General features: G+C 39.0%; 1 protein-coding gene across 1 annotated transcript in view; it reads left to right on the top strand.

Moving 5' to 3' along the window:
- Window positions 1-3,747: 3,747 nt before the first annotated feature.
- The window catches only part of srrm4 (serine/arginine repetitive matrix 4), a 60,033-nt gene continuing 38,160 nt past the window's right edge, over window positions 3,748-25,620 (top strand). Inside the window, exon 1 of the mRNA XM_008417861.2 lies at window positions 3,748-4,589. Within this exon, the coding sequence (XP_008416083.1) occupies window positions 4,381-4,589 (209 nt within the window). The 5' untranslated portion in view covers window positions 3,748-4,380. The remainder of the gene's footprint in view (window positions 4,590-25,620) is intronic.

Genomic DNA, 25,620 nt, shown 5'->3' with positions numbered 1-25,620 from the left:
TTTTTGTTGAAAAATAATAATAAAAAAATCCATTAAGAGGAATTCATCTGCTCCAACAAAAGCATTTACTGTCAGCAGGAGATCTGAGCATGCAAAGTCATCCAGCTTCCCCACTATGTCTCCATCCATTCCCCCGTATTTCCCTCGGCTATTTTTAAAAGTTTGCTTAATTTTTTGTTTACCTTTAGTGGAGGCTCTTCACGCTGCGCCCTGTCAGCCAGTACAAATATGAAAGACGACTCCTTCAGGAATAATTGGGCTTCTGACTGTTTTCAGAGCAGAGCTGCACACAATGAATGTCAGCCACTAATTATTGCAACATTTTCTATTATATTAATGCAATTTCAATGACAATATCCAGAGCCAATTAAGATGAAGAGTCCACAGCTTTGGAAATCTGTTTGCATTAAACATTTTAGCAGCTTCTACTAATTGCTTCCCCACCCATCAAAACTTCTCTCATCTTCACACAAATGAACATTTTAATAACAACCCATGTCCTTCAACTAAGCACTTTATTTAAAAGCTATACAAGCAAAAGCTCTTCATGAAAAAAATCTGTTTTGCAGAAGCCCGACCCGCTGCCCTCGGCACAACCCTCCGATATTTAACGCGACGGCTCAGACGCTTATTTAATATTCCCAACGACGATGAAAACATTTCCCGTCTTGTTTGTGCTCCCCGGTTTGATTGGAGAGCACCTCAGTTTCATCTTTATGCAAAGCACACTGATGAAGCAGCCACTTATCATCAAGCAACTGGTGGTGTTATACATCAAGGTTTCAAGTTATCAACTAATACATGCATTATTAGACCCGATGAGGCATGAAGCAGTGTTATTATGCATACATATTAGAGGAAAGATATTACCACCTCCACCTATGACTTTACAATGTGGGAAGTGCAATTTACCTGTTAGTAATTAAAAAATAGTTAAAACTCTTGTTCTTTATCTCTTGCATTCACTTACATTAAGGTAACATTCAGGTATTTTAATGGATTTTTTACCCACATGGAAATAAAATAGAAAGGTGAGATTTTATTTGTTTTTTTCTAAACCAAGTAAGTTCAAAACAGACAGGCTTGTGGATGTGTCTGTGAGTTTTAAGGATAAATAAATACACTTTTAGCTTAATCTTAAAGAAGCTGACTGAAACAAAATCCACAAAATATAAATAAATCTTTATTTTTTTCTTATATAAGGAATAACAGATGTACAGATAAAATTATAACAATGATATTTTTGTGTTTTTTGTTTTGTGTAGAACCTTTGAACTTAACTCTAATTATAAAGCAATGCAATTGTTATTGTGCCAAGTGGTTAAAAATGTTGCTTTTAAAGGAAAACCAGTTGATTGCATTGTTTCAGTTTTGTAGAAATAACTCATTCTGAGCATGTGGTAACAGAAGAAAAGATTGACTCCTTTAAAAAAACAAACTCTAAAAGAAGCAGGCCCAGCATGAGCTGCCATCTGCTGCAGCAGAGTGAGGCTTTTCCAAGATTGAGCGGACGCAACAACAAAAGAAGCACTACTTGTTCAGGAGTACGTTATATCTTAAAGAAAAAGTAAAGAGTTATTTTCAACAGGAGCTCCTTGTGTGCCTTTATCCAGGAGAGAGATAAAACTAAAACTGGGTGGGGGCATTCTGCACAATCAACTTTTTAAAGCTTTGTATAATTTTATAATGTTATTCTCCCGTCTAAGTATCTTTGAGTGTTGCTTTGATTCATTCATGCATGTTTAAGGAATCCTTGAATCTCCTGTGGAAACCATTTGGGCGTCTGTTTGGACCCAAAGCTCCGTCTTGGAGCTTTAGTCCATTACAGAGCACCACTCCAACACACGGCTCCACCAGACTAGCGGCAGCAGCCATTAACAAACAACAGGTACAATTCTGTCTGCTGATCATTCAACCTGCAGCTCTTCTAACAGCATCAATGGAGAGCAGGGAGAAGGTAGGAGGTTCTTAAAGAGACAGATGCCAATTTCAAAGAATGTTTTAAGTTGTTTTATTTTTATATTTAAAGTATTTTCATAATAACTGAACATAAAACAGTTATTTTACTGTGCTCTAAAATGGCACAAAGTAATTTTATCCACCCCAAAATTATACCCAAACCAGTTAACATGCTTCAAAATCAGCAGTAGCAAAGAGGTTTTAAAATATGGAAAAAGTTCCTGCATATTTTGGTTGAGAGTTTAAAGCCTCATTCCTTGAATTAACAGTTTTGTAACAGGCAGTGTGGAAAACTGAATACTAATCTGAAATGTTTATGGTATGTTTTAAAGGTACTGTCAGCAATAAAAGAGATTTGTAGGTTGGTCAACTGCTAGTAGCTTAAAAGTGAACGCAAACTTAAAAAAAACATGAGATGCATAAGAATATTTCTGTAGAATTCTGCTTCAGCTTGAAAGTTAACTTTTTTTAGTACAGAAACGTTGTGAAAGTTACACATTTAACGTAAATATTAACAGGATGCCATAAGAAAACCTTCACACCTGTGTGATCCAATCAGACTAGAGTCCAAACAAATGAATCCAGCAGTTGGAGAAAAATGCAGGGAGGTTTGGATCAGGCACAAGCCCTGACCGGCCCTCGCTAAGCTGGGCCTTTTGTTATGCTGATTTCCTCCAGCCTTTTGTCTGAGCAACATGAAGTGTGAGCTTCCAAGAGAGCAGGACAAAGAAACTCAAAAGCTACTGACACAGACACAGAGCAGGCTGCGTTCAAATCTGAAACCTTAATCGCACGTAAAATAAAGAACGTAACACTACCAAGCAAAATGACTCCATTTTGTGCAAACTTTTATCGTGAAAAATGTAAGTGCATGTTTTACCAAAACCGAACTAGTAAACGTATTAAAGAAGGTAACAATTATATTACACATAATGGCTCTTTGACCATTATGTTTTACTTTTAGCCATTGTTTACATCTGGATTTACAGTATTTGGCTTCTGCTGGGGCAGAATTGTGCTGCACCATCATCATAATTTATCATGAAAGTTGGATGACCTGCAACTTGACCGTTCAGAGCGCAGATATCGTCAAAATTATCCATCTGATGTAGTTTAGAAAGGGGCACAAATTGAGGTTTTTATTGGGGTGAAAACATTAGAACTGGAATGTTTACACTGCTTTGAAAAAGCCTGATATGAATCATACATTGGGATAAAAAAGACAATTTCATTTGGGTTGAATTTGCCTGCTTAAAAACAAAACACGTTTTTTTTTTTATATACAGTACATCCTCAATATATTTTGAATTACTTCTACTAATTGTCTTGATTGTGGGAAACCATTTTGGCAACAGAACATCAGCATCAATATTCAATTCATATTAAGCTAACAGAGCAAGTGTGACAGCTGTATTCTCACAAGATGATGAATGTTTGGATGTGGTTTATGGGTATTTCACAAACTTTGTTGTAATTTTAGAGATTCTGTTGATGTTTTTCTTCTTGTGGTATTTGTGGTTTTATGTGATCTGATATAAGCATTCTTTTATTAAATATTGATTGAGAGTTTTTTTTAAATAAGAAGAAGGGGAGAAGAAGACAAAGAAACAGACAGTGATGCATAGAAGTAAGGATGAGAGGTAAACCTAATTACAAAACTAACAGAGACAAGAACAACACACCCACATTACACACAGAGGTGTCCCTCCACCCCAGAGTCCAGCCCCCCTGTCTGACGTCACCAGCGCAGAGATACAAAACAAGCTTTTTCACAGTTCAGCTCCTCACTCAGCTCTCATTCATGCACCCGCTCGCACACTCTTCAAACTCACACACAGACCTTCCTTCAGACACGCTTGCCTCAAACCTGCTCAGCTGCTGTGGGTGGGAGTACAATCAAAACACAGCTTCTGACCACGCAAACTCCTGTCTCCTTCTGACCGAGCCATGCTCCTCCATCTGTAGGACGGGAGCGCTTCACACTGTGTACAGGGGCAGTAGAGAGAAGCTCCCCGACCCGGACCCCGTCCCAAATACAGCAGCAGATGTGACTGAGAAGGAGAGGCGGAGAGAGAAACACAATCTGTCCCCCCCCTCCTCCCCGTCCCGTCTTCAAGAACAATACCCTGCCTTCAGCTGGAGAGGGTCAGCTTTTGTCCTTCTCCCCGGGCTGCAGCTCAACTGAAGAGCAGACAGACGCGCTGACAGGTTGACCCGCTGCAGCGAAGAGGAGAGGACGCGGCAAAGCAGCCCGCTGCACTCCACTCCGCTTTGATTCAGTACTTGGACAGTTCCCGAGCAACAACTGGAGAGAGCGTGTTTTCAGCAGACTGTGGAGCGTCTGGCTCATGAGGGACTAAAGATCACATCTCACTTGCAGATTAAAAAAGAAAAAAAAAAACAAAAGAAAAACCCCCTGAGATGCAGACACCATGTTCACTCAAGCTCGACCTCAGTGGTCCTTCTCCAACCCTGGGATCGGAGGGAAGCACCGCCACCGGCAGCTTCCTGCAGCTGGGAGAGAAGCAGCTCTTTGAGAAGTTTTGGAAAGGGACTTTCAAGGCTGTGGCCACACCGAGACCGGAGAGCGTTATTGTGGCGAGCATCACCGCCCGCCGCAGGGTGACTGGGTAAGTTCTCTGAAATATTCTCACATGTTGCTAAGCTTTGGTAGTGAAAGAAACTCGAGCAGGAATAGCTGTTATGTCTTCAGGGGTATCTGGGTGTTTAATATACACATCATGAAAATGATCGTATTACAAATTCAAACTGAACGTATGCTACATCTCACTGGGGAGGTCGAGATGTTTTGAATTTTAAATGCATTTCTTCTTTTGCATTTCTTTTCACACTAAAATGAAAACATAAACCTGTTTGTTGACATTTGGAGTAAATGCAACAGTTGTCATGAATTATGGATAAACAATATGTTCCAAATATCATCTTTGCTTTATGAATCTGCATAGAAGGACTATTTGGAGCACAGTAGTGTTTTGCCCAGTCGATTTGGCCAAAGATTCATGTGTCATGAATTTGAGTTGTAAGTGCATGTAATATATTTTGCCAGGTGCATGGAGTCTCTTCATGCACCCTGACATATGATAGTAAAGTGGACAGAGAGAGCTGGATCAAGGTGTCAGAGGTCTGACGAAATGTGGATTCATCACAACTATAACTTCACCCTCATATGATTTCCTAATGCTGTACAAACACATTACAAATCCATTAGGTATTTTGAAAAATCCCAGGAATTATAGCCCTTTATGTGTGTTGAATGACTTGAATTGTGCTTCCAGTAAAGACTTTTTAAGCCTAAATAAATAAAAAGGGGTTTTATTGCTATGTGATGTCAGTTGGATTCGATTTAAGTGGTCAATATGACATGATAAAAGCATTTTAAGTTCTTTCTATTCACATGAAGAAAACTAACCAGTCTTTTTTTAAACGGGCAGTATTATATAAAATAAAATTTTATTCCCCTGTCAAAAACATACTTGCAGTTTTCTTTCATGTTCTTTCATGCATGTTTGAGAAACCCTTTAATCTCCCGTGGCAACAGTTCAGTTTTGCAAAACGCCTGGGTGGACCTACCGCCGCCTTCAAAACTCCTCAAAACCGCAAGCTTCCAAGCGTCCGCCTCGTAAAGCCTCCCTCCCCCGTGACTCCTTCACTTTGCTCCTGCAGACTAGCTAGCAGCGCTTAGCAAACATCTTCTGAGCTCATCATTCTGGCGAAATCTCAGTGAAATGCTGATATCTCTGTTAAAGGGTTTGTAGAGGAGTGTTGTGATGACTTCCTGAATGCACTTACAAAATTTCTTTTAAGTCATATTTGATCTATACAGCATTTTCATAATAACTGAAGGTAAAATAGTTACTTGATTGTGACTGGAAAACATATTTATTTTTTAAGTTTGAAACTTGAACAAGTCTGGGTTTTAGTGTCGTACACAGCAGGCGTCTTCTTAGTTTTCTTCTGTACCCCGTGTTGGCACACACCCCAAACACATATCTGTGGCGTTTAAAGGTCATGTGACAGCATCGTCCTGCCTCTAATGTCAGACCCGTTCCTCCTCTCCTCTGTGTCTCGGCTCTGCCTGAGTCTCTGTTGAAGCAGCAACCCGTCACGTGTGAGCCGTGACACTTTCATCCATCTGTCCAAAAGGTTAGCTTTAGTGCAGCGGCCGTTTGAGGTGGAACGAGGACAAACATTTCAAACTCTTTTTCTGATCATCCTCTTTTTTCATGTCCACATAAAACTATTTACCTGTTTTGTCAGAAGCAGTTCTGCTGCCTCTATATTTACCTGATTCCTCATCTCTGACAGCTGTTTCTCTCTGCGCTTGAGCGGTCTCTCCATGCGCTGGCGCATAAAAAGAGATTCTACTCATAAATATTTTAAATGAGCGTTAGAATATTTGAACAGGCTTACTTATATATACATACACATCTAGTAAATGCCTGTCTGGTTGACCTTTAAATGGTTTTGACATTCTCTATCAACTTCACCTTACGTGAAATTAGCTATGTTGATGAGGATTACAATGGCCCATTTCATCTGACATCGGCGCAGGCAGTGGAAAGGCACAGTGAACCAAATAATGGGTCTTTAATAGCTTCTGTTACCGCAGGAGCATACGGCTGCACATGGCTTGGTTTGAAAAGATTTTATTAGCTTTTTGGATTAGAGTTAAAAATACTTTTTATTCCTCGAATGCGACTGAACACGTCAGGCCTCCAATCAGACCGAATAGATGAACGTCTTTGACTCCAGTCTGGAACAAATGTAAGTCTATTTTAGAAAATTTGCAAAAAAAAAAACAACAAAACAGAAATAAAGAATAGAGAAAGCAGAGTAATGTGGCTCGCTAGCGTGAACTGAGCAGCCTTTTCTCAAATAGCCCGAGGTTCTGGAGCTTTGCCATACTGTCTCTTCAAGTTCAGCCTCTTTTGGAAGAAATCTCTCCTCCAGTCGCTTCGCCCCACCACTGTTTCTGTCCGGGTGACAGTGACGATGATGGCAACGTGGCAGGCAAGAGCAAACATCCCCAGAGAGCACATAAAATGCTGCTAACTTGCCTGGACAGCTCGTAAAAGACAAGAGGGGTGTCCCTGTGGTCCAACATTTGTCTCAGGGAAGGAGAGGCAGAGGGACCTCTGGGTGATGCAGATCGTAAATAATGACTAAAAAGTAAAAACAACACACAGAGAGAGTATGGAGACGGGGCATTCGGCCTCCCTCCCCTGCTGCACTGTTGATTTTTTGCGCAGGCAGAGAGAGCGACTTGGGAATGCTTAGACAATCAGAATGCATGGCCTTAGGCTCGCTCCTCTGCCTCCTTCTTTCCAAGAGGAAGCATTATTATTCACTGTGGAGAACTGAGGGGTGACGAGCAAATGCACTGAAAGCGAGAGGGCATTATGTACAACAAGCAGAGACGGAAAGAAAAGAGAAGGAGACAGAGAAAGAAGCCACAGGGAGACGCTTCATGTTCAATCAGCATGAGTTCTTTTCTCCCCGCGCTGTCCTCACCTCTCCTTTCTGCTCCGCTCCTTTTCTTTGCTCCTGAAATGAAACGCTGGAGGGACCCGATGGCCACACTGGACTAATTAGAGTTTGCTGTCGTCCCCCCTCCCCCCACTGCCTCTTCCCTTGGAGTCCCACAGAGAAGAGGAGGAGTTTGCTGGGTTTGTGCAGCAGGTTGAGTCTTGCCGTCCTTCATGGGGACTTCTCGCTCAGATTACTGGAGCTCGGGTGCAAATGTCAGCGAGTGCGTTTGTGTGCAGCCGTGCATGTCTGCTGCGTCTGAGACGTTTTCCAGCAATTGAGCGGGTTTTAAATGAGGGCTTTCAGCGTGGATGTATGGTGAGAGCGTGCGGCTGTTCTGGTGGTGGGGCTTCGTCCAACTCTGTGGCAGATGGCAGGCATGAGTGTCTGCAAAAGGAAGCGGTGGGGTGTGCGTGTGTGCATGTGTGCATGTGTGCGTGTGTGCAATGTTGAAGGGGGGTATTCAGGCCTCTTACCTCAGCAGATGCTACTTTAATGAGGAAGAGGGGGAGAAGTGGTTGGAGGGGCTTGTCGAATGACAGCACCAGAGGGAGGATTCGGCAGGCCGGACGGAATAGCAGGAACACTTCTGAGTGGAGAGCAAAGCAATCCAGCTGCAGCTGCAGCCTCAGCATTGACTCCAAGTTCTGAATACAGCTGAACAATTAATCATCTGCTGAGATATGCAGCCATGATGTGGAGTATATCTGTATTTTGTTTTAACCTTATTTTTATATATGTTTGGATTAACAGGTCAGCAACAGCCATTTTAAATGAATTTGCATCTTAGGAAAAAACATGTAAAAATCATTTTGCCTGTCCAGTGCATGTTTCTGCCACCTCAGCTCCCCCTTCTTGCTCACATGCTACTTTATTGATGGTTAATCTCTTATCCTTATCAAGACTGCATTGTTTGCCGACGAAATTCAAAGTCTTTTGACATTTGCAGCATCGATGCTGAAAGGCACAATTCAAGCAAATGCAGACAAACTGACAGAGTACAAGGCGACAAATGAGTACAAGGAATGGAGTCTGAAAACATGAAGCAGAGGCAGTCAGAGCTTCTCCAGAGATGAGGCATCTCTGCCTTTCTTGATCTCCCAGTGAGAATGACAAACATGATTTAGTGGCGGATGAGGGGTCTGTCTAGCGTTACTCTCCTCTCTGCTTGTTTTTCCTCCTCTCTTCCCTTCTGCCCAACATGTCTCCCTCTATGTATTTCTCCCGGTTTCGTTTCACTGCGTGTTAACTGGCCCTTCCTGTGTCTGTGTCGTATTACTCTGGGTAATGCGGACAATGACTGACTGCTGGAGCATTCCCACTAAAGAGCGGGAGATGATGCCAACTCCCCGGGAAGCGATTGTACTTATCAACAAAGTGGATTCATATGTCGTACTGATTTCCCAATCCACTAGAATCCCACCACTGTTGTTGGCTTAACACCCGATGCAGCACTCATGTTTATTTTATGACGCTTTTCATTCTGTATATGAGGAAATAAAACTAAATGCTAATTGGTAGGGCGCATCAATGATGCGAAAAAAAAAATGAAATGGATAATAGTTTTATTTTAATAGGAAAAAAATGTTAAAGTAATTTTGCAGACTAGCGACAAATGTGCACTTAGCAGAGTAAATTGAGAAATACAAATGATCCCTCCTTGGTTTTGGATGGCAGATGGACATTGAGAAAAATTGTATGCAAAATGTACAAAAAGAAATACTAATAATAACAAAAAAAGGTTCATTTTTCTATGTTTTTGCCTTGTGATGGATTAGCAAAGTGTCCAGAGTTCATCCACACCCCAACCTGGCAAGGATAAATAGGTATTGAAGTTCAGTGTGTGTGTGTGTGTGTGTGTTTAGATGAAGGGTGTAAAATATTCAGTGTGCTATTGCGTAAGAACAGAAAAAGTCACTTTTTTATCTTTTATCTTTTGTACTCATTGATTGATTAACCTTCTCAGATTAAAAGTTCAATGATATATACATAATGTATGAGTCACTCTAAGTGACTCATACATCTTTCTGTCAGTGACACTTAACAAAAAGAAATACATTTGGTAATTCTAACTGATCTAAAGTAAGAGATATTTCCTCTGATTTATCTTCAGGCAGTGAGAAAAAATGTCTTTTTATTTGGTGTATATGTACTCATGATTTCACCTGCATGTCGTTAGCTGAAGAAACAAAAGATGGAAACTCGCGACTGCCTGTCATTTTAACATATCCAGTAAGTGTTGCTTTCATGTAGACTGTGGTGACAGCTACCTGCAGAGGAAAATCAGTCAGAATAAATCCAAAGTTAGCAGTGACTAATCCTGCCACCCAGCACATTTCGTCTGGCCAATTAAGCCATTTCACAAGAGGTAAAGCAAAACTACACAATACAGCAACTTTACTTTTAAGTGCTCTGCAAGAGTACAGTGTGTTCACTTTGTCATTAACAAGCCCTTAAACTGGCAGACGGAGCTGCGGCACATTAATGACAAAGACATTCACTGGCTCAGAGTGACTGTAATACATCACTGGAAGGGAGTTTGAATGAGATATTGATGAACGCCAACAACTCAACGATTACTTGAAAAAGTTATCTTTCTGGCTGTTGAAGCTCACGTTGACATTTCCAGATTTCAATCTAATCTTCTGAAGTTTCTGGCTGGGAGAAATGAGTTTGGCTTTGCTGACACACCGATTGATTTTGGCAGGCGTTACGTTGCTGCAGCGCTAACTTTCTCTGCTGTTTTAGCAAAATGAGTCCGATGCTTGTGATTAAAAGCAATGGGCCCGTTGGAATGGAGAGCTTTAAAATCCCTTTGAGTTGCATTTTGCCAATCTTTCTCTTTTTGTTTTCATCTGCGGAATGTAGGGCAATCCCGTTTGTTTGGGTTTTAGAAGTAGAGACTGGAATTGCTCTGAATCTAGTGGTTAATCGTCTGTCTTTCAGTTTGTAACCTTTGCAAAGAAGTAAAGATTGACTAGGGGAGAATTTGGCAAATACACAACTACTTAGATGTGTAGATCTTTTGTAAAACACATCATTTATTTTAGGGATATTTCAAATCGGTACATGTGCATAGTGACACATATTATGGGAGGGAATTGGAACTTAGTGTGATAATTCCTCCAGAAAATCAAAGCAGAGAGCTGAGTTTAAACCCTTCCCTTCAAACATCAGCTAAAAGCTGCTGTGAAATTCTCCCTGAAGGAGCACATATTTCCCTTTCTATGGTTCACCTCAGCTTGTGAGGAAAGCTGAACGACTCGCAGCCTTCCACCTGCAGCCGGTGGCACGTCGGTCATCCTGAAGAGCGCATCTTCATTTGGGATGTCTTGTGTAGTCTGAGAGTATTTTCTTTCTGAAGGGATTCTAATAGATCATGAACTTTTAACCAATCGATGATGTAGTCTCATAAAATCTGACGCAATCAGAAGCAATGTCCAGTCCAGTCGACAGTATTGATTGGATCTGAGTCATATTCAATAAATTAGAAAATGTTTTCTGATGAGGCTCATTTGTAATATATTAAAAGTAACTTTTGAAAATAACAACCCTTAAGCTGGTATTAAGTATACTTTTCATTAGTCACCAATTTTTAATTGGTCTGTGGTAATATTGTAACTTGAATGTAATGTTTTCATTAACAGTAAGCGTGAAATCATCATAATTAAGTTAGTCTACATCATGTAATAGTTAATTTAATGTGTGAAATAAATTTCCTTTTTAATAATAATTTAATTAATGGTTCTGAGTGCTTTGTACCAGTGTCCTGTGGGGAAAGTAGTTTGTATCAATCAGTCGTAGTCTAATGTTGGTGCATACCGGCAGGTTTTTTTTTAATCTGCAGTATGAAAGGTTTTGCGATTTTTGCATTTTTTTGTCTGTAAGAACTCCAAGTGTTTGCAATAACAGATTTATGTGTGTTTGTAATATTGCAGCTTTATGGATCTGCACCTGCTGCACTCACTTTGAGCTAAAATGTGGGGTGTTGACATTTGAAAAGACTCGAGGCATTTACCTCCATTAACATAGTAAATGAAGTTGATGGATTGCAACATGTGTTTTCAATGCAGACTGCAAAAAATATTTACAACCAGCTGCAGTAAAAAGGAGGATTCTGACCATTTCTGCAGTGTAAAGAACAGTTTCATCTGTGAACTCTTTTGAGTCACTTGGTTAATATAGCTTAAATTCTAAAGATGTTGTTTTGAATTTTTACAGAAACCAACAGTAATTCTTCATTTTAAAAACATGTAAAGGTTGTTTTGTGAAAATGCCAGACAAATGTTGGCTCAGAATAAAATGAATTTATACGTTTCAACTGGGGCTGCACAGTGGCGCAGTTGGTAGAGATGTTGCCTTGCAGCAAGAAGGTTCTGGGTTTGATTCCCGGCCCCGGTCTTTCTGCATGGAGTTTGCATGTTCTCCCTGTGCATGCGTGGGTTTTCTCCAGGTACTCCGGTTTCCTCCCACAGTCCAAAAACATGACTGTCAGGTTAATTGGTCTGTCTAAATTGCCCCTATGTGTGAGTGTGTGTGTGCGTGGTTGTGTGTCCTGTGTGTGTCTGTGTTGCCCTGCGACAGACTGGCGACCTGTCCAGGGTGACCCCGCCTCTCGCCCGGCACGCTAGCTGGAGAGGCACCAGCACCTCCCGACCCCACTGAGGGACAAGGGTGTAAGAAAATGGATGGATGTTTCAACTGCATCCAGACCTACAAAAGGTTATATTTATGTCTATTCTTATGCGTTGCAGCTAAATCAAATCCCAACAGATTAAACAAATTGGCTTCAGTTATTTTTGGATACCTTCTTACATACAATAATGTACAAAATGTGCTGCATAAGAAATACTGGAGTTTAATTTAGCTGACATTGGTATAGATAAAATAGCTACATTTTTCAGATCCGTGTCTCCCTCAAGTAGAAAATGGCTGCAGAAATTGTATAAAAATGAGAGAAAGCAAAAAGGGAAGAAAGCTAAAAAACAAAACAAAAAAAAGACAGGATGCTGTGTAGCCAAGATGATTACATTTTTTACTTGATGTCACATTCCTGTCCAAAAATATGAATCGTCTGAGGTTTTGCCAAATGCAAGAAAATCATACTCTGTGTAGGTATGTAGGTTCAAATCCATGACTGGGAAGAGAGAAAACCTGTTGACTGGTGTTCAAATTAAACCTCACAGACAGGCAGACATGACCAATTCTTGATGCTTTTATTTATAGTGGGTCTAAAGGAGGACGGCTCACTGATTACAACCTATTTGATGTTCACAAAGCAGAGATTTCCAAGATAAAAATAAAGCGTGAGACGGCTTTCAGCTTAACTGCTTGTCATTTTTGCCTCCAGCATTGAGACAGCAAGAGAAACAACAACAAATGTAAATTGGTTATGTGTAAAAAAAAATGTGCCCTTTCACTGAAAAAGATTTTTCCTCCCTTTCTGTTCAGGATGAAGTGATTTTATGACTTTCAATTTAAAATAAACATAGCTCAGTATAACATAGTTCAGGACTCTGTGTGCTTTTCTCTTCTCAATGTTCTCACTATGTGAATCATGAAAATGAAGTCCCTTTTAAATGTGTTAAAGTGTTGTGATAAAACCTGCTTTACCACTATTGTAAACCATGTTTTGCTGCTGATTTGAGTTTAAGCCCTTAAATACTACACCCAGAATGCTGATAGTAAAATACTGCTGCACCACTTATCCGTTGTTACCTACAGGATCCAAATATAATAAAACTACTTCTGTTAAAATAAGAGCCTAAATAATAAACATTCACTATGTGTGTAATTTGTCAACTTCCTTTCTCTTTATCTGATTTAATCAGTAATTTTAGGCTCAACTTTTTGATCTTTACCTGAACATAGATCATTTAAATCTTTTATAATTAAAAATTCTGACTCACGTTAAATACATGTTAACGTCAATATATAATATATTGTGTGCATTGAAAAACCTGCATTTTGAATATGTAGAATGTTTTATTCTTAGTTCAGGCCTGGTTTTGGGATTTGTCTAAATATTTGAAGGACAGAAACTGTGCACTATGTGTAGGCATGGAGAACATAGAGTTAGACGAAAACCTCAGTAAAACCTTGATTCTCTATTAATTAAATTATAGATTTGCTTACTGGTTTGTTAGTAGTTATCAGTTGCTGTGTTTGCTTGCTGCTATCTTTGTTAAGATTCAATATATCTGCCCAAGATTAGTCCTCACCTCACTAGGTGAGTGTTTTGCTTTATAATTATAAAATGTCTGTGATGAACATCATGTTAGATGCATTATAAATACACATTCCTGGGATGTGAAATAGTACATTTTTCTCATTAATCATGCAATAAAAGTCAAAGCATTAACTTTAAGCTTTCTTCTTCTTTCAGCCATGTTTATCTTTTTCTTCAGTTTTATTTTCTTTTTTAACGAAGTTGGCTTCTTTCTAACTGGACCCCTAGAGCAGTCGTAGTATTCATTATTAAAATGGAAACTTATCAAAGTCAACTCCTCATCACTTAAATTAAATCATTTCAAGGCTGAGTGACTCTCACGTCTCGGCCTCCTCCTCCATTTTTCATTTTCGCTTCTTGGCCATCCTCATTTCGGGAAGACGATCTGCCATTCATTTAAAATTGCCACCATTTGCATAACTGATGCCAGGGTGAGGGGACGCACTGTAGATTCCCCAAATTCAATCGACAACGGTGGCACAGGAATTTATTGGCCCGGTGCTTTAGTTTCCTTTTTCTGTGCTTCATTCTCACCTTTGCTGTCAACGCTTCTTCCTCAGAGGTGAATGTCTAGTGAAAAACAGCTTTGCATTATTTTGAATTTTCTGTTATCATTGGATCAGAGGAGTTGGTTGAATTAGAGTCTTTATTTTTTTCGGCTGCACGTCATGCTGACTGCAAAATGAAGATAGTTGATGAGAAATAATAGTTTCTGTTGTTTGTAGGACAAGAACAACATCTCCCACCTGGCTTCATTACATTACATTCATTCAAAAATGTAATTTGTCATTTTTAGGTCTAATTCATATGACCATTTAGAAAGTACAACAGAACATGTGTCATAGTTTTTATGAACTGCTTTGAGGTATTTTAAATGAATAAAATGTGAGATTTGGCATTCTAAAATTAGAAATTTCTAAAAGTATCAAACAGGAAGTGCTTTTATTTTTATGAATGGCCAGTGCCTTTGTAATGATGTAGTGAACGCTTGTTAACGCCGGAGTTTAAACTGATAAATGAGGTTTAAACTCTCCACTACATTACCATCCACATTATTCCTACAGCCAATGAGGCTTTGAGATAATTATGCAGGTGACTTTCAGAGCAGCAGTTTTACATCTAAAAACAGACTTTTTGTTACAGTTAGAGATGAAAATACTGGCACAGACCGATGAATTACCACAAATTATAAAACACAAGTATGTCTTGCATACCTGAACATAAAACTATAGCAAATCTGCTTCAGCATTGCTTGAAGCACAATTTGGTGTACTGATTTTCCTCTTTGGGATCTTTTTGACAAAATGAAAAACAAAAGTGTGACTTTTTGTGGTTACTTCAAGTTCAGACGTTCGCTCATGTGTCGCTAACCTATTAAAAGTCCACTGATCACAGCAATAAAATTATAATGCCAGTGGAAGGTGTAGTAGAAGCACTTAAAACATCCTGAAGAGACCAAATGAATCTTAATAGCATGAGCACATTGGGAAATGACTGCAGTTTTTTATGCATTTTGAATCTACCAATGATCTGTTTTGACAAAGCTGACCTATAGAACCAGAGAACCCAAAATTAGAAACCGGTCATAGCTTATTAACACTGGTGTATTACACACTATTTTTTTTTTTTTACTTTGCCAGTTTGCCAGAGTACAAATTGGTCCACAAAAGACAAGTAATGAGTCAGGAATCAAGCTAATGAGCTTCCGAAATGACAGAAAGCTAAGTTGAAGTGAAGAAGTTGGACTAGCTTGCAGAGTTACAGTCACTGTTTTTGGATTATATAACTCTGAAGAGAAAATGTCAACACAGAAACAATACAAAGCTTTTGAAATAGTAAAAACTGGATTTGACTTTGACAAGGATCTAGGGACTTTTTGTTGTAAATAAACAATGTTCACGATATGAATTTAAATCATGAGAAATACAGCCGTAAATCCATTTCCACAGATCACAATTAGACTTGCTGTCAAATAAATCTCTCTCTTTTGTCAAAGAAATCTGTAATACGATCAAAACATATTGAGTCAAAGATGCTGCTGGGGTCAATACTGTGGTTAAGGATTTGCTTGTAACTTAGAAATGCAAAGAGTAGAGACAACTTCCAAAACCCTGTTCATCATGTGGCACGTTCCAGGGTGACTGTTATTCCTGATGACATTCCTATAGCCGGCGCATTCCAAATAAAACTCATAAGGACAAAACGAGATGACAGGTTGCTGAGGCCATGGGGGCGTGGGGGGGTGTAAAATCAAAATCTGCTTTGCAGCTAAAGTGGATATACTTTGTGTTTCACAAAATACTTCAGCACTTTGATTTTGTTGAGAACATAATGACACATAGCATCATGTCAGTGGTTTTCTGTCCTGTTCCTCCGTGTTTCCGATGCGTCTCCGCTGCGGCACACCTGATTCTAATGATTGCATTACTTTCTCAGCATGTCATCGAGTGCTGCAGAAACCTTTCTGTCTCCTATTTGTCTGTGTGAGACAGCAGTGAAAAACCTAAAGCATGGAAAACGGTGAGTCATGTGGACTGAGAAACTCTGCTTTGGATGATATGTTCTTGCTCATTGCAGATTATGCTGCATAACTCCAAGACCTTATAAGTGTCATGTAATTTCACAATATGTCTTAACAAGTAAAACTTCAAACTTGATTTAAGTTGTACTTTATTTTTAGATGACAGCAATGAAGACTTCAGTAGATTTGAAAACTCTAGAGCTCATAAGTGATTTTCTAGATGTTTTTTCAAAGTTAAACATTAATACCTCTATGACGTTATTTATATTCAGCTACAGGTGCACTTCACATTAATTAGAAAATATTAGCACTTACACTGATTGTTGCTTCAGTGTTAAGATAATGTAACCTCTTCCTTTTCCTGGAGATCTACATTTAGAGATAGAAAGATGATGATGGAGGCTTATGGAGATTTCTTTTTAGTTTTCAACTTAATGTTTTTTTTTTTTCACTTTGAGACTTTTTGAAGTGAGTTTTATTTTGCAGAGGAAATCTGCCTTGTATTCATGGAGTGTAATAAGCCATAGAAAGCCAAAATAAATCCCATCTGATAGTCTGATAGATTTTCTCTGTCATGCAAAGTTCAAATTTAAATCCATGCGACGATTCTGACAAGTTTTGAGAATTTTATAGCAACAGAATATGGTTTTCTAAAGGATGTTTTATTATTATTAATAATAATAATATAGTTTTTTTTTTTTTTTTTTTGACATTTCACAATTTAAATAAGCATTTTCAAAGAACCACGCGATGAAACCATAAATAAAAATCTCCACTTTTTACAGATTTATTTCCTCTTGTAGTGTGAATTGGTCTTTGGTCAGTCCTTGACTGTAAAGCATAAAAAAGTAAAAAAATATACCATCCTCATAAGGACTGCCTCATAAAGATACGACGGACGCAGAGTTTCTCCTCTAATTAAATTTATCTCACAGGGATCGGGGTGATCTGAGGATATTCTAATTATAAGAAACATAATTGATGTCTCTGGTATATGAGCTAATTTCAGTGGCTTTCCATCACGATTGATAGAAGAGGGGGGACATTGAGTTTTGCATTGATAAAAGTATCGGTTATCTCTGCTCCTGATTCATTTTGGAAACATGAAAGCCTCTCAGATAGCCACATAATTAAACAGCTATTTTGGGGCATTCAATTTAAACTTGCGTTCGGTTGTGCCCTTGTGGAGGATCTAAAATTGCTTTGTCTCAGCGCTCTGTTTGACTGTGACGACCGTTTAAGGAAATCTAGTCGCAGTGGAACAGCGGATCTCTCTGAAATGAGCGACTCAGAATTAATGATTTGCCTTTGATCCGGCCTGGCCGATGGAGGAGCACCTTTTGTCCTCGAATAAATGACTTCCTCATACGGCGGAAGATTTATGAATTATTAAGAGTATGCAAGAAGTTTGACTGACTGATATGACTTCTTTAACACTTTCCGAAGAATTCAAAAGCTTAAAATATAAAAAATTCTGAACACTGGATAAAAAAATCATGAGTTTTTCTAAAGAACATCCGCCTAGTTTGGTCGTCTTCTACCATAACCCTTGTCTGTACTTGGATTCATTTTCAGAGTTTGTACTCCAAAACAGCTCACACTTATTACAGTTTACTTACATTTATGTTCAGATGATATGAATATTACATAAATCTTTGTATTTATATACAATTTGATTGTTCTTTTTAATTTGGAGGAACAATTTAGCAAGTTCAATAAATGATAAAAATTAGAATTAGCTGCACAAGCTTGACTTGACTTTAATACATATTGTCTTAAACTCATAAAGGCTGAATAAAGTAAACATACAAGATCAAATATATACATAAAGAAACTTAATGCTTGGTTGTTTAGTCATTTTGAAGTTTCATTTATTTATTCTAGTTTGGTCATTATGTATTCTCTTATTTGATTCGATAAGTCTTGTTTCTGTTTTACTTCAGTTCAGTTATTCTTAGTGCTTCTAGTTATGTTTATTTCTTGTTCCTAGTTGTTCTTAGTTATTCTAGTTTAATTGTTTCTTAAACCTAGTTATTCTTTAGTGTTAGACTTATTTCCTGCTCCCCGGTGTTCTCTCTCTTGCCCCCTGTACCAGTTTCTCTCTCCCTCTCCTCTGTCTGCCTCCTGCTCTCCCCTCACACCATCAAGCGCTGCAGAAATAGTCTCCATCTTTTGTTCAGTGTTCAACCTCCCCAGTATTTAAGCACCTTATCCTCAGTCACTCCTTGCCAGTTCCTCTCGTCTACTCTTGTTATTCTTCCTCTCTGTTCCCTGCCGTCCTCCCCCCCCCACGCCCCTGGATGTATGTTTGTGTTCCTTTTTGGCTTCTTTGGTTTTTCTGTAAGTTTGTTCTTACACAAAAACTCCATTTGATGCTTCCGCCTGCTGCAGTTGAGCCCTTTCTACAAAATTCATCATGACACTTACACCAACAACAAGACATTTACCTAAATGCTAGTGGAGCTACATGAAATGTTTGGATATGTATGCATATATGTAAGGTTGAAACTAAAAATGCATTCAAATTAAACATGTGCACCAAGTTCCCGTGCGGTTGTAGAGTGGCTCACCATGTTCCTCAGGGAAAAAAAGGGTTCAAATGCATCAATAAAAGTGCAAAATAACCAACATTTAAACCCAGGATGAATGTCTAACTTTCTGAATGGCTCTGTGTATTATGAGGCCTCGTTGTTTTGTTTAAATATGTAGGAGAGGTTGCTTTAACTTTTAGATATTTCAAAGAAAAACACCCAGTCGGATAGACTTTCTTAGAGAAAACCGTTAAGAGCTTCAGGTGATTGACATATTTACTCCTTCTTCAGCAAAGTCCTCCACCACATGCCTCTCTCTCTGTGACTGCCCTCAGTGACTCCTCATCCTGTCAAGAATGGGCTGAGAGAGGCTAGAGATTAGGGGCTTATACTGTATTGGAAAAGACGAATAATCTCACAGACGCCCTATCTTTTTTCATAAACTCTAAGGCGAGAAGACCAGCCACCTGCCTGACAGACCGACTTACTCATTGATAAAATGCCACCAAGGTTAAAGTACATCAGATTGAAAGAGCTGACTTTAAATAACAGTTTAGGAGCATACCACTTTCCAACACCTCGGGTCATTTTTGTGGATAACTGCAATAACTGGGAGCTCTAATCCTGGCCTGAAGCTCTCTCTCTTCCAACGCCACATGACTGATTTTACTTATAGATGTGAGATGGCTTTGAAATGCTCTTTCTTATTTCTTTAAAAATTCCTCGCAGTGTATCCAGTAAAACTCACTAAAATCACAATCAGAGGTATGCTGCTGCAGTCTTAGTTTAATACCAGGTAGAGCTGGGTGACATGGAGTCAATACTGGGTCAGTTTTGAGCTCTTATGTAACCAGCTTGTATTTCCGCAGGTCCGACTGCCGTAGGTTGCAGCTAGGGATAAAATTAGTTTGTATCCCTGTAATAATGAGGTTTAAATAAGCTTTCTCTTTGATATTTTGGGTTTGCTTCCAAACCGCGGAAACTAAACCAAAACTGAGGAGTGGTGTGAATAATTTTTAAAGACCTTGTAAATTGTTGGACAAAAATTGCTCTGGAAGCACTCAATCCTTCTGATTTCAGTTGCTGAAATGTCCCACTTCGAATCCCTTACAGAACTGGATGTGATAAGAAGGGAAATAAGACATGCAAACGCTAGTAAATGTAGTTAGAAACAGGTCCAGTGTATTTGTAGGAAAGCCTGGAATTTTGTACAACTTTACACAAAAACAGACAAACATAACAGCGTAGGACACAAACAAAATAACTTATTTTAGCAGCCAGATCACAAAAGACTGATAGTTTCTGTGTGGCTCAGTCCAGTAAGTACTGCTTGTGATGTATTGACTAGACTGATGGTCCTACAAGCACATTTTCAAGTTACCTGTTGAGGACCAGTTAAAGAGGAAAAGTCTTATCGGAGGAGGACAGGCCACCTTACATCAAATAGGAAGCCCTTTTTGTCTTTTATGTTCTTACTTCTTAAAAAATTTGTTAGAAATGCACTCGCCTTCTTTCAAACTTTGTCTTCTGCAGTTCACCGGAGAGGGCAAAGTGGACTTCTACCACTTAGTCACTTACACCTTTACAACAAACCCTTTATAAGTTATTCCTTCCTCAAAAAATGCACTTATAAGATTTATTTGACGGAAAATAAATAAGGGTTTACTTCTATACCCAGAGCATGGCCGCCCGGTTAACTCTTGGAAGGGCTTTTGTTTGCCAGGAAGGTGTCAAAAATGTGCCGTTAGGATGCTGGCAACTTTTGAAACAGATGACAGGCTTTGCATGCGTTGCCATATACATGCCGCGAGAGATTATATTTGAACACTCCTTATTTCCCAGTTGCCCTGGAAACGAAGTGTCAGATGCAATTCATAATATATGGCTTGTTTACCTGTGGTGTATGGCACTGATTCCTTTAATATAGTGCTTAAAATAGTTTAAAATTTAGCATGCTCAGTAAGCCCCCCCTATTACGTGTCCTGAAACGCTTGGGATTTGTCTGCACATAGAACCAGAAGCAAAGCAAGAACTTACTGTGAACTGCACAAGCAGCTGGGATATAATACCTGACTTAGATGTCTTATTAAAGAGACTTCCTGATTTTTGACGTACTTCTAGTGTGTTATATATTCTGATACATGTATTTTTAAAACTAAAAAGACAAGATGTTTTGAATAAATCATAAGTCTTAGCCACAGCTGACACATTGCTGTACATGAACTTGTGTTTCTGCAGCAATATGTCAGCTGTGCAGCAAGTTAACTCGGCGTAATAGGTGGTTGGGCTGGTAATAAAAAATGTGTAACACATCTGAATGGACGCAACAAGAGATACAAGGATTTCTTACTAACTTTGTAACATGACACAGAGCTCAAAAAAGCAGATTTTTAAAAAATTTCCGTCTTTCAGCTATTCCTGCCAATTACGTTTAGCCTCTATTAGAACATAGATGCTGCTAAATTTGTACTTTATACAAAAGTTGATGCTATTTTTGTTTCACTATTTAGCTGACTAGCTAAATAGTGGTTGTTGGTTATTGTTCCATTTGGTCATTTGTATTGTAACGCCTTAAAACTAGTTTTTTAATCATGGCCACCAAGATGACACTCAAGTCTTTACGGTTAAATGCTTTTTTACATTATTTTTGCCAGGTGAAAATAATATTTTTGTCTACTTACTGTTTTCTTGGAACCACTTCCATACTTGTGGACATTAATCTTTATGTCTGTCTCCTTAATAATCTATGAATTTACCTTGTTTCACACACAGACAGAAAAAACCCACATTTGAATCAAATTAGCAGGATTTTTTTGTGCCACCTGTTAAATATAACAGATGGTGTTTTATGTAGAATGACATTGCTACATAAAACACAACTTTGACCTTTTGGGGATTCTCTTTCTTTATTAAAATAAAATTGTTCTGCTTTCAGAACAAAATAATGTGACGACAAAGCCCCCCTGCTGTTTAAATATTTATTTCACCATCTGACATGCGTAGAGTTACTTATTACTAATTGGTTCAACATATTTACAGCTAATACAAAACTCTATTTTAGACACATACAGTAGCAGAAATTGTTATGATCATAGGTTTCATAAAAGCAGTGACAATAAAGACGAATGCTTACCGTAGCTGAATTAAAACAATGTCAGATATACATGAGGGAGTCAGTTTGTCAGTTTTTATTTACCCTCATTGTTCCTTCCCGAGGAACAGAGGTTGTAAAGTTAAATTGATCCCCCCAGGACCCTGACAGCTTTTGCCTTCCCACACATTACAGATAATGGAATAATTCACTTGCCCTTGAGCCCCCTTGCCGCGCATCCATACAGAACTTCTCATTGGGCTGCCAGCAAATTGAATGAACCTGCTTTCCATAAAAAGGTAATGGACTCCTTCAGATGGCCCTCTAAATAACTGGGACGAAAGGGGAGGTGATATGAACCAATTTATTATCTGACTTTGAAGAAGGTGCGCATGGAGGGTAAGGTCACTCTCTCATTGATCACCAGTTTCCCTCCATAGGGAAATGATTATTTTGCACCAACAAGGACTCAGGTCACCTCCAGTCATGCAGGTTTTTTTTTTTTTTTTACATTCAGACCTCTTCAGTTTAAATCTTTCAGAGTAGGCAGAATTAAAATTAAAGCACTTACTTTTCTTCCCCTCTAAAATCTGTGAAAAACTAAAAGGTGCAAAAAGCACACGGGTTAAATCTTTTACCTGAATGACTTCACGCCTTCTCCATTTTACCCTGGAGTGAACAAGTTCCTATTCGGTCAATTGTGATGAACGGTGGGGCTTTTTTTATGTCATGACAACCTGCACTGAACATATTCTGCATGGTGCCACACGGTTAAAATAATGATGCTGGGCTGCAACACAAATCTCCCTGATAATTGAGAGGGGAGGCAGATGATAAAGTGTCCATCTGGCGCACATTTCTATTTACTGCCAAATTGAAGCAGAGAAAAATAGGAATGCTTTACAAAGAGGAATGAATGCAAATAAAATGATATAACAGTAAAACATACATTTAAAGATAGATTCATGGGCTAATTTAGGTAGGAAGTTGATTACTTTCATAACTGCCAGATTTACAAATAATGAATTCAACACTTGGCGTTTTAGTCCACCTTATATAAATTCACAACACATTTAATCTTCTGAAGCTTTACAAGACAGGTAAGCAAGTCAGAGATCGAGACCCTCCACCTCCTCGCAGGTGGATTGGTTGCTTTTGATTGGTCAAAAGCAACCAATCAGAGCCAGGCAGAAGGTCTGAGTGCTGTCAATCAGGCTGGTGTATTCAAAGCTAAATATGGAGAAACACCTTTGTGTTTCAGGGAAACTGTTTATCTGCCATCGTGCTACCTCGTCTGAGCATTCGTGGCAAACTTCGGTGTGGTGAACCAGCTGTAGCATAGCAAAGAGATAGCAAGAACGATGCTGTTGTCCTCCTGCAACATTTTCTTTTTTAAGTTAGATGCTGCAACTTTAACTAAAACCTTGTGCATGATATGTCTTAAAAGTATCTCAAGCTGATTTTTAAAGGAATCACTGAGAGATGGTGGTGATGTATATCTGTATATCTGGCCCAGGTAATAAACATATGCTGCATATGTTCTTTTAAGCATAATAACATTTATTGATCATATTATAGACAGACAGCCAAGACACAGTTGGTCAACAGGTTTGAAAAATATAAACAAACAAATGTAATTCCCATCCAGAAAAAAACAATTCAATCAATAAAAGCAACCCAGTGACATAGGCAGATTTAAATCCAATATATCTCTACGAAAATCTATATTTCTACTGTTTTTAGCCAGATGGAGTGAAGCAAGTAAAGATTTGCCTAGATATAGTTAAACGTTTGATGGTACGTTGCCTGTCTTAAGATCACATGAAGCATCAAGGCAGCCAGCAGCTCCCACACTGATTAGCATCAAGGGGGAGAAGTGGGCTGAGGCACAGAAAGTCAGCGGGGGTCCTGATTGCTCTCTCCTGCTGCCGCATTCTTCTTTTTTGAAGGTGATTATGTTAGACGTGAATGCTTGGTTGTGATGTTTAAAATGGATGTATCAATGTACCAACTCCTCCAGAGATGTTTTTCATGAACAAATCCATACATCCACAGTTGTGTGGAGTGGGTGGAATGAAAATACATGTTCCAAATTTTACTGTCGACATTCTTTCTGCTTGTAAATCGTACACAAAGCGTGGCGATTTGATGTGTTGACTAATGTATGTTAGTACTACACATGCACTGAGGCAGAGAGGAAAACATTTGCAAGCAAAAACTCAGAACAAGATGGAGAAATAAAAATTAGTGTGAGGCCATGCCATCCAGCGCAATTTGGAGAGGGTGTGGGAGGAGGTCCTGACTCTGCAGGCAGCGAGCAACGCTCTGGAACACAACACGGAAACTCAGCTCCTCGGATTGAATTCAAATAGACGGAGATAAGAAGGTGAAAGCACCCAAAAACAAAGTCGAACAAGCCCAGAGGCCTGATTCAAGCAAATGAGGAGAGGGGGGGATTCAGCTGGTTGGCTAGTGGTGCACGGAGTCACATTTTTAGTATCAAAATGGAGGTGGATGGGCTGGATCTCTGCTGAATACTGAGCTTCCATCTGCCAGTGAAGCACACCTGATAGGTGGCAAGCAGAGAACAGAGAGGAGAACAGAAGGAGCAATCACAGGGATCTGTCACCTGTTCAGGTCTTTTGTGCCAGAACAAGCACAGAAATGCAGAAAGCACAGTGTGAACTTTACAGATGATTACAAAAAAGATTACCTAAAAATTGCTGTTATGTTTTGCAAATCCACCAGAATAAAATAAGTGTTTGAGGGCCAATTCTAACTTGTCCCATAAAATCAGTTCTTTCAATTTCTCTTATTTTGCTGAGAGATATTTAAATAATTTACATAAGCTAATGTGTATTAATGCTTATAAAACATAGTTGAGAAAATATATTATTAAGCTTACAAGTTGCACTGTAAAGATTTCTTAGAAAAAGACAAAGTGGTCTACACTTGATTTGCCTTTTATTTATTCTGTTACATTTCCTTTCTTAATTTGGGCCATGATTTCGTGGACCTTTAAGTTTACAATAAAATACATTTTATGAGCTTTACCTTTCAGAACTTGTCAGGAAACTAAACGGTGACTGCCATCAAAGTTTTTGTAAAGTATCAGCTTGAGTCCAAAAGGAACTTGGCAAGTTTCGAAAGTAACCATAAAGTCACAGGAAAGCACCTGGTTCCAGAAAATTACTTAAGAAAAGCCTAATAAATTTCGAAAAGCTCCATCAATATTTCAAGGAAAGGAATATATTGGTGCATAGAAGGTTCCAGAAAGTAGACAATGAGTTTGAGAAAAATACACAAAACGTTTGTAAACGTACTTGGGAAGTTTCAGGATATTCAAGTTTTGTGAGAGTTATCTCTAACTTCTAGGAAAGAATGTCATGTTGTGCTAACCCTGCTTTGAAAAAGCAAAATGCAGACCTTTTTATTTTCTGAATTGTACGCTGTGCATCTGGTGCTGGCTGCACAGTGGCACAGTTGGTAGAGCTGTTGCCTTGCAGCAAGAAGGTTCTGGGTTCGATTCCCGGCCCCGGGTCTTTCTGCATGGAGTTTGCATGTTCCCCCTTTGCATGTGTGGGTTTTCTCTGGGTACTCCGGTTTTCGCCCACAGTCCAAAAACATGGCTGTCAGGTTAATTGGCCTCTCCAAATTGCCCCTAGGTGTGTGTGTGTGTGTGTGTGTGTGCGTGTGTGTGTGTGTGTGTGTGTGTGTGTGCGCATGGTTGTGTGTCCTGTTT

The sequence above is a fragment of the Poecilia reticulata genome, linkage group LG9 (genome assembly GCF_000633615.1).
Source record: "Poecilia reticulata strain Guanapo linkage group LG9, Guppy_female_1.0+MT, whole genome shotgun sequence".
NCBI classification, from domain to species: Eukaryota; Metazoa; Chordata; class Actinopteri; order Cyprinodontiformes; family Poeciliidae; genus Poecilia; species Poecilia reticulata.
The sequence above is the reverse complement of the archived record's forward strand: the minus strand, read 5'-3'. Positions and strand labels throughout refer to the sequence as shown.